General features: G+C 35.3%; 1 protein-coding gene across 2 annotated transcripts; it reads right to left on the bottom strand.

Annotated features, from left to right (window-relative positions):
• Positions 1 to 1,039: 1,039 nt before the first annotated feature.
• Positions 1,040 to 9,911, bottom strand: LOC128671540 (uncharacterized protein). 2 transcript variants are annotated; one of them, XM_053748076.2, is made up of 13 exons: positions 9,809 to 9,851; positions 9,255 to 9,367; positions 8,115 to 8,244; positions 7,412 to 7,628; positions 6,886 to 7,161; positions 6,221 to 6,333; positions 5,493 to 5,716; positions 4,764 to 4,918; positions 3,973 to 4,066; positions 3,673 to 3,894; positions 3,239 to 3,416; positions 2,731 to 2,894; positions 1,040 to 2,480 (listed from the first exon to the last, which is right to left on the bottom strand). In XM_053748076.2, the coding sequence occupies exons 3-13, from the start codon at positions 8,134 to 8,136 to the stop codon at positions 2,361 to 2,363; spliced, it is 1,785 nt and encodes a 594-aa protein (XP_053604051.1). In that variant the 5' UTR covers positions 8,137 to 8,244; positions 9,255 to 9,367; positions 9,809 to 9,851; the 3' UTR covers positions 1,040 to 2,360. The 2 variants fall into 2 exon arrangements, with proteins under 2 accessions (XP_053604051.1, XP_053604052.1); XM_053748077.2 differs by lacking the exon at positions 9,255 to 9,367 and having other exon boundaries at positions 9,809 to 9,911.
• Positions 9,912 to 10,168: the final 257 nt, after the last annotated feature.

The following is a 10,168-nucleotide window of genomic DNA, read 5'->3' as shown; positions in this document are numbered from 1 at the left end:
TTGATTGTACATACATTGTGTTTGCAACTTTTGGTCGTCCTATTGTGTAATTTGCGAACAATGAAATAGATTGTCCGTGCAATTTCGATGATATAGACGATATTTTAAAAAACTAGCTCTAATATTATCATAAATGTAATCACAAATACACTAGCTTTAAGTGTGCGTTAATGTTATCCCGTCGCGCATGCCCGTCACCTTCATTCACAGAGTTGACCATTTTCTATTTCAAATAACCCTTCCATATTATCTATAACTTAATTATATAGGATCCCTGAAAAAAATATGCTAAAACATCAGACATTAACATTGTTGAATTATACGAATACTATTGTAGAATTTATATTATTATTAGCAATACTTATGTAATGTACCTCTAAAAAATAAAGACTAGGTAAGTATTTGTGAATTTTTCCGAATAATGTCTTAATTTATAGTCGATCTTCGTTTTGTATGAGGCCTATATTTTATCATGAATATTTATTGTCTTTGAATCGAAATATATAATTTTATTGAAAGTGAAATTGAGTTATTTCTTTATTTCCTATAGTTTAGCTGAACCGTCATGGGTCTGTATCCAGTTACCACCAATTTTCAAAATGATTTTTAAAACTGGAACACCTGAACATTTGTTATACAATTTGTTATATGTTAAGTCTGGGCAACATATAGTATACGTATACTATATGTTACCCCGACTTAATAGCTATATAACAAAAAAAAATCATTCGAATCCGTCCAGTAGTTCCGGAGATTAGCGTGTACAAACAGACATACATTTATTTTTTCAAATTCTTACCTCTGTTACTACGACTCTATCGCCTAATTTTGTTTTTATGTAAATTATATGTACAGGATTTTTTTCTACCGTTTTATTATATGTAATGATTGATGAAAGCTAGACATGAGACCACCTTCTTCATACCTAGCTAATCAATCAAACTCACTTTCGCATTTCTGATATTATTGAAATTAAAACAGATTTCGACTGATTGAGGAAATTTGATTTCATAGATAAATAAATAAAACTATAAAAATATAAAGTTTAATGTAACAATATAATATATATAAAAAATATATCTCAGATCTTATGCACATAAAATATATAATTTGATTTTGATTTTAAATCACTGTTTAGGAATGTTTAACAAGTATTCATAAGGCACTGTCAAAACTTATCGGTAATAAATGCTTATAATATAACAATACATGATTTTCTGATGTTGGTAAATCGATTTTACTGTGCCTGCAATATGCAGTAAATCTTCACAATCACATAAACCAGACGCATACTTAATCAAAATACATTACACCTACATACGGAAAACATAATATGACTATCGAAGGAAAATGGCACGAGTTATCATCAAATATTTGTTAGTTGTGATCGGTCACATAATTTTAACAGCCGTCTGGTACGACGTAGGAAGTTAAAAATCCCTACGAAAACAGTGCTCCGAAATAAATATTTTTATAGTAAATCCAAGAAATGCTTCCAAGCAGGCACGCTTTTCAATAAATCACAAATTTTGTCGCAAATATAACATTACGCGCTAAGAGCATTGGTATATTCTGACGTTAATTTCGTATGATTGGCATAACTTATTTTACGTTCATCTGTAAGTGTGATATATCGAATGGCGAATTTCGGAAATTTTATTCACTGAGGTCGACGAACTACATTCGAGGTGGAGTCATGGCGGGGCCGCGTTCCTCTTCCGGCCGACTCCCACCCCGCGTATCGTCACACTACTTTAGTTCTGTCTTTATATATCAATGCTAAAAATAATAATGACAAAAAATTCCATAGCTTTTCGTGGAAAATACATATTTTAATTATATTTTATCCGAGCAAGTATAACATGCCTGGATTTGCAGCAAACTAAGAATTGTACTAATTTACTTAGAGTTTGTGTGTTTGTTGTGTTTAGTTAGTATAGTAGATTTCTGGAAAATCGAAACGACCTCTCCTAGTGATGAGCTTTCGGAGTTGCTTCGATCTACAATCCATCTATAAAGAGAATCAACAATCAACCAATCTTGATTTGACCGTTCTATTTGGTATCGCAATGGACAAAAATGTAGTTCATTTATAATCCTACTTTTTATAGACAGACCATAGGTTGATTCCTAAGCCACGAATACATCAAGAAAAACATTTTCTCACTCTTTTCCATTACTTCAAGTGAAAAAGAACATCGTCCATCTCATTCATGTAAATTGCAATGAAAATGATACACCGATTATTTACGCTTCAAAATGTTTAGTAATATAATCGTGGCTGTATTTACAAAATCGCACTATGATCACGTGTATAGACGTGACAATATAATTACGTCGTCAGATATATTTAAAGTGATCTAATGGTGGAACAGTCGGAGATTGGTGTGGGCCATAACGATGTTGTGTTCGTCGCAGGCGCGGATCACTTCCTCGTCGTTGTTGGAGCCGGCGGGACTGCCGATGTACTTCACACCGCACTGAAATATATTATAGCACAGTTGAATGCGATTCATACTGCCGCCAGCGATGATAATGCAGTCAGGGTTATAAAAATATATGAAATACTTGATCGTGATGAATCTGTATTAATTTTTGATGGAATTCGATGCGGTTTTTGTAGCCGTACATAGATATTGGTCTAACTTTAAATCTGGAATAGAAATCATCGAGCCACTATAAACATGCATACAAAAACGAGTTTCGAATCGCTAAGAAGAATAATCTTACCTGTACAGCTCTATCGATGTTATCCCTGAAAGGGAAGAAGGCATCGGAAGCCAGAGCCACGTGATCCATCTTGCTGATCCAAGCCTCTCGCTCCTCATTGGTCAACAGCGCGGGAGGAGCCCCTTCGAACAGTGTGTTGAATTGTTCGAATGGGAGGTCGGTACCTGGTAATTCAAATTCGAAGTTATTTATTCATGATACATTACTTATTTTCGTCAAAAATTTACAAATGTAAGTCGACTTTCAAAGCGTAGGTGAACAAGAAGCGGCGCAACAAACTTTAATGCAGGCTTTTTTTTTTCAAAAACTTAAAATGTGGGTCTCATGTTAATACAAATTTCATATCACATCATATTTAGGCGACATGGATAAAATCTGACCCGATCACATGATAATAGAGTTAGATACGTTGACTATTGCCGCACGTCCGACTGCCCCAAATGTGCGGCACACATCCACTGAAGCATTGTCACGTCGCTCGTCGCTCGTCGCTCGAGTGGTCACTCACCAACAGTGCCGTTGACGTAGTTGTCGATAGCGTTGGCCTGCGCGGCGCGCGTGACGCCCGGCCGGAAGCTCAGCGCCAGCACGCGCGGGTGCGCGCGCGTCCACCACAGCGCGGCCTTGGCGCCCGCCAGTCTGGTGCAGTGGATGCGGGACTGCTGGCCGGCGCCGATGCCGACCACCTGGAAGCCAATTTTGAAATTTTAAAAATAAAAATAATTTGAGTGACAAACTATAATTCAACGATTTTTTTTTCTCTTTGAAAATGCTCTGTTCTATTTTTAAATAATATAGTGTAAAATAAAGCATGATCCGAGTGCCGGCAGGGTGAGTGAACTGAATCTGAAACATTCGAAATATGAGCGATGTACTCGCCGGAAAGGGATAAATTCGGGGATACACACCCGACATATATTTAGCCAATACAACTTAACTAACCTGTCCATTCATAGCATAGCACACAGAATTACTCTGCGTGTATTTAAGCGCTATGGTGGCCACAATCAGATCCCTCACAGCGCTTTCTGGAAGATTCTTGACTTTGGTTACAACATTCTTGAATAGTTCTGGAGTGATTTTGGCGTCATTCCGTCTTTGTTCCAACGTGAGACCGAAGATGGTCTTCTGTTCTATCAGGTCTGGCTCAAAACTGGCGTCCATCTGGTACAACATAGAAGAATAGGATTTATTAAAAGTCGACTTCTATCACACACTGAGTAAACAATTTCAAGTTATCACCTGTAGTACACAATAGTTGCCTCCCTTCTTCTTCTTCAGTATTTCGAGGGCGGCCGCCGAGTATCCGGGAGCGATGACCCCATCCGATACTTCTCTGAAAATTTCATCTAATTTAAATCTCTGAGTATATATATAGAAATATTTTTAACTTTACCTAGGGAAGCACGCCTGTTCTGATTCTAAGACTATCTCCTCCATGATAAAAAGATAAAAAATATCAGGACTAACAATAATCTAAAATCCTTCAACCAAAAGTAAAAATAATTAGGTTTGATTTTTATATTTATTAGGTTAAATGTCCTAGTTTTTTAAATTAAAAGCAAGATAATAACATGGCTAAAAACATGAACCACTAACTCACAATTACAGATTATTAGGTATTTTTAAATCGTATAAATAAATGAGGCAAAAACAAACGAAAATATTCTAAAACAAACTAAAATAAATATGTATAGACCGACCAAAAATAACATGTTAAAATATTAACGGAGATATCGACCACTGACCAATATAGCGGCGATTTCGTTCGCGTCAGCCTCCATGCTCTTTGTAATATAGTACTTTTAATGGGCTACTTTTCACCTAGATCAGATATTTTTTTCTAATGTCAAAAACAATATTTAACATGGAGCTTTTATGACAGTAGGTAATGTACTTTTTCAGGTCATACTTTAATGAAACCTAAAAATAGTAAATCTCGTAATTGTGACATTTAATTATTGTATTTGGTTATTTAAATACCTATACATACATTTGTACCCAGTCAAGTAGCCATAGTATTGTCGACGTACCTAGAGATGATGCGCGCGGTGGACTCGTCGCAGACGCAGGAGAGCGCGACGAAGTCCCCGAAGGAGCTCATGCGGTCGGCGCCGCGCGCGCGCGCGTACGCGCTCGCCAGCGGCGACAGCTGCGGGAGGAGGTCGCTCACCATGCATACTGCCGCCTAACATATTATAAACGTGTCAACTGTTAATATATGTTAACAATATTATATATTACATATATTATAAATGCGAAATTTTGTGAGGATGTATGTATCTTTCATACACGGGTTAAATACAACCTGAAATAACACACAGGGTTATTTTTATTCCGAAATTACAACGGGTGAGAAGCCCCGGGGCGCAGCTAGTAATATATATATATATATCTACTTATAATAAATGTAGTTTATTCTTGTCGGTGGAGTTCTTTCCATCTCTCTCCATCCTCAGCCATCATTTTGACTTCCATGAACGACATCAATCCTGCTCCCTCTTTTATTTGGTCCATATAAGCCTTTCTTGGCTTTCCTTTTCCTCTTTTCGCCTCTATTGGTATTTAATCATATTATCATGTCGACTAGGTGGCCATACATAAATGTACATGTAAATGTATTAGTTATTAAACACTAATTGCGAATGCAAAACATTGCTTTGAAGGTATTTAATACTTATTAAATACCTTCAAAGCAATATTTTGCTTTGCGCGCATGAAACAACACAATCAAACAAATTCTCAAGTCAAAGCCATTTTACCTCTTCATCATTCAAAGGCAGGCCAATAGCTGCTCCAGCTGGCGACACATGCTTGAAGCTGGCGGCTGCGGGAAGCCCTAGGGCTTCCTTGAGCTCCTTCACCAACTGCCACGCGTTGAGGGCGTCGCACAGATTGATAAACCCGGGGGAACCGTTGAGGGTAGTTAAAGGCAGCTTATCGCGCGTTGTGAACACCTGCGCGGGCTTCTGGTGCGGATTCATGCCTAAATATTAACATCGTTAAAGGCTGAGTAATGAGGCGTCCCAGCACTTTTTTGTATGGGATTGAAAAGGTACTACGTAGCCAGCTACGGCGCTTCTAAGTGCACCGGCCTTAAAACAAAATGTCAAGAGAATGTTCCATATGTTCTGTTCATCGTAATTAAGAAAATAGCTTGTTTTATGCAGGTACGTAGCACATTTTTTTTATGTGAGGTGTATGACGATGTTTGTTACTCAATCACAAAAATTCTACCTAACGAATTTCAATGTAAATAGTATATATAGTACCCTAGTAAGAACTAGGTTTAGAATTGCTTTGCCTGAGAAGCCAGTGTAAAATGTACTTTGTGGATGAAATAAAAAATATATTTATCCAAATTCCTACTTAGTTAATAATCATTTATTTCAGGGGATTCCCAAGGTTTTTCTCAAACCAAATACAAGTAAGACTAATTTGCCGAAGGAGAGTCAAGGTTATTGTGGGTCAATAAGGATAATTCACTGACCATATCTCAAGGTGAGCTGGGAGCGGCCCGCCGAGTACTGTCGCCGGAAGTAGTCCGATATCGCGAGGTCGTACTCTGACGTGTGGGTGAACGCTTTCAGAGCGAGGGTCTTTCTGAAATTTTAATTAGAAAATATAGAAAATTTATCGATTCAGACCAGTGGGGTGAATGTCTAAATTTTAATTTAGAAAATATAGAAAAAAATTGAATGTTAATTATTGATACTGAGGCTATTCTTTTACCAAAATATATATATAAATAAAACTTACTGACTGACAAACAGTGCAGTCAAAACTATTGGGCGTAGAAAGCTGAAATTTGGTATGTAGTATAAGGTTCCTTGGGGAGAGTGGACAATTTCGAAAAATTCCCAACATAATGAGATTTTTCACAGCTTGTACGCATATCAAGTCGCGAGCTAAGTGATTACAACTGTTATCAATAAGTGATAACAGTTGTAATCACTGTGCAATGCACATAACTGTGCATTCTTGGTAACAATAAATACTTAATTAAATGTCGCTATTTATACTTGGCGTAAGTACTATTTATATTTATGTATCATTCATGCATTACTGCAAATAATTAAATCATTATCAGATAAGTTGTATTTAGATTTAATCAAGAAACTTTAGACGGATTTATTATTGAAATATCAAAAATACCTTGTCTCCAGTGAGGTTTGATGATCCTTATTCTGTTTAAGTTCATTGATAACGGAGTCGTAATCGCTAGGGTCGCAAATGACGGTCACCCTATCATGGTTCTTAGCTGCGGCGCGCAATAACGTCACTCCACCGATGTCAATGTTCTCCACAGCATCAGCTACTGTCACATCGGGCTTGGACACGGTTTGCACAAATGGATACAGGTTGCAAACGACAACGCTTATCATGTCGAACTTCTGACGCTTCATGTCGGCCTGGTCTGATTCTGACAACCTAAAACGGGAAATTAAATTCAGCCCTTTTTGGTGACCCTAATTTTGCATCATCATTAACCTTACTTTTAGTTTTACAGATGAAATGAATAGGTGAATAATAATGAGGTAATGGTACTGAACTAGAATCAACTATATTCTCATCCTTGACTAAGATTATATATATATATATATATATACAATCCAGTTTCGAAATTCCAGTCGCTCACACCATCGATTCCAAATCTAACCTAAACAAAAATTGTGGTTACCTGGCCAATATTCCACCATGTACAGCTGGATGTAATGATTTGACACGACCTCCCAACATTTCTGGGGCTCCAGTGATGTCCGAAACATCCAACACTTTGAGGCCAGCATTGCGGAGCGCCGTGGCCGTGCCGCCACTGCCTACAAGAGTCAGACCGATTTCTGACAGACATTTGGCCAAAGGCAATAGTCCAGCCTTGTCTGACACACTGAGAAGAGCTGTAAAATAACTTGATTTTAATTTATAAAGTATTTCGACAACTGCAGATAAAAGTATTTTTATGTAACAAATACTTTCAAATAATTACATGTAATTATTATGTAACAAATACTTTCTTGATCACAAAATATTAGTCCTATGGTACATACATGTTATTGTGAATTCTTTTAGTAAAATTCGAACAGAGAGATTTTGTGTTAACTAACATGAGATATACACATTATATTGACTTTGTTCTTTGTATCTTATTGTACATCTCAAAATGCTAATTCAATATCTAATCTCCTAGTTGATAAAGTTCTAATGATAATGACAGTTATCAGTAGTATTTTTAATTATGCACTTTTTACTTCATTTAGCATAAGTATATACTTTACATATTAAAAGAATTTTATTATCTCCATTATATTCTGAACAAAATTTGGAAAAATTACATTAATAAAACAATTTAATGTTGCATTTATTAACATTATCTATCTCCTCACCTAATTTTCCATTGGCTGCCATAATACTCGTATGTCTATCTCTAACCACTTGTGGTAATGAACTGAGAGTATGATCAATTTCAACAAAGTGATGTTATATCACTTTGGAGTTGACCTCATGCAGGGGTTCCTGATAAAAGAGAAACATGTTTACAAGCAACTTTAGGGCTGTCAAAGTTGATGAAAATAGCATTATGATTATATTGTCTGTATTACCTAGGTCCCCAAATTTTATGCAATTACTATTGATTAGTAAGTTTGCTGATAAAAGTTTCAGCAAATGATAAAAGTCAGTTCAAAACTATTTTGGTAGACTTTTTGCACCTTAGATGATAATGATGCATATTTTTTATTTTTTTTGTTATTATGCTAAGTAAATGACAATTTTTAATTTATTTTGTTTTACCCATATACTATGTAGTAATGCATATTAAAAAACAAAGTCTAAAATAAAAATAAACTAAAAATTACTACACAGATTTCCATATGGTATTCATCAATATATATGGGTACAAAAACAAAGATGACTTTTACATGTTGGACTGATCCCCAGACTAGTGGGCCAATATCTAAAATATCCTTATTTTGGACATACAGTTTACTAAGAACAAAAAATATTACCAGATTGATAGACAGCCCTGATAGCTTACGTCATGTAAATGATGAAAATAATATTATTGTTACTATTTCAGTTGTAAACGAGTAAATAAATTATAATCACATAGATAACATTGCCATTATTACTAGGTTAATAATAAATCTAATGAACCATGTTCCCCCACAAGAAGTTTGAACTTCTTATAAACAACAGCTGAGTAGCAGTAACTAGTTCTTTTTGTTGTTACATGTCTCAAAATGAAAAACAGAATCCTTATAAAATGACTTTTGTATGTCCAACCTACACAGCTAGTTTTTTTCAAAACTTCTGGACCAATCTTGTAGAAATTTTGTAGGCATTTATGTAAATTTGTGACTCAAAAATGGACAAGTACTTAACTGATATGTACAAATGAATTTTTATTTTGGAAGCTACTTTTGGATGGTCAAATATATTTCAACATATCAATTACGCAAAAACCTGCCATATTTGCGAAAAAAAAAAATACTATTTATTGATAATAGTAAATAGGTAGTAAGTACCTGGATTATGAGGGACAGGGGTGTCTGAAAATCAGCGTTATCTCCGACAAATCATTGTTGGGTATAACAGAGATGTTGAGATCTCCTTTGCCATCTTAATTGTATCTCTTACACTAAAATATATTTTTAAAAATGTAGAACTACGTAATACTAAGCTTGTTAATAAAGTGATTTATCAAATGTTTTATGGTAAAAATATTAGAAGTTTTAAAACCGAAGGGATGAATGCATCGCATGGTACGCTTTCTATAGATTTTCTAACCTATAAGATTCAGCATGTGGTATTGGTTTTGGTTGCATGCTAAACTTCAGATTAGCAATAATTTTTTTATTATAATGTATGCACAACACCAACTAGGTAGTACTAATTTTGTGAAGTTTATATGTTTAGGCGGTGAATGCCGTACATAATATTCAAGACAGACAGATAATTAAAAATTATTTACCTAAAACATGTGCATAAGTATAAAATATTTAAATGCACATACCAGCCTCTCTAATTCAGTTTACCTTATTTTTATGTATTGATGTTTTTAAATACAATAGGTACCTACCACGAGTTCACAAACACTAAAAAGCAAATACCTAGTTATGAGATTACAGGTACCTAGGTACGCACAGCATAAAAACATTCAAATCAAAATAAAAACAAAATCCATAAACAACAGCCTTACTTTTTTCTCAAACCAAAAACAAGTCACTTCTTTATTCAGCGCGGACGATCGGAAAATCCGTGATAGTCCGTGAGCCGCACAGTGTATAGTATTCTGAATCAAAACCAACTGTTTCTGCCTACCAGTACTGTATCTATCTATTACTGATCAGCAAAATAGAACAAATAGAAAACTTATGACCATTGAATTTGTAGGTAGGTTGTACGAAGTCCTTACTAAATTCATGCTTATGACATCTTT

The sequence above is a fragment of the Plodia interpunctella genome, chromosome 7, assembly GCF_027563975.2.
Source record: "Plodia interpunctella isolate USDA-ARS_2022_Savannah chromosome 7, ilPloInte3.2, whole genome shotgun sequence".
NCBI lineage: Eukaryota > Metazoa > Arthropoda > Insecta > Lepidoptera > Pyralidae > Plodia > Plodia interpunctella.
The sequence above is the reverse complement of the archived record's forward strand: the minus strand, read 5'-3'. Positions and strand labels throughout refer to the sequence as shown.

Bases quoted from the DNA above. Each gene is read 5' to 3' on its own strand.
- LOC128671540 (XM_053748077.2), bottom strand. From the start codon at position 8,136: ATGGCAGCCAATGGAAAATTAG. The intron at 4,919-5,492 runs GTAAAATGGCTT...ATAATATGTTAG, and splicing joins TGCCTTTGAATGATGAAGAG to GCGGCAGTATGCATGGTGAG. The intron at 2,895-3,238 runs GTGAGTGACCAC...TTGAATTACCAG, and splicing joins CTACGTCAACGGCACTGTTG to GTACCGACCTCCCATTCGAA.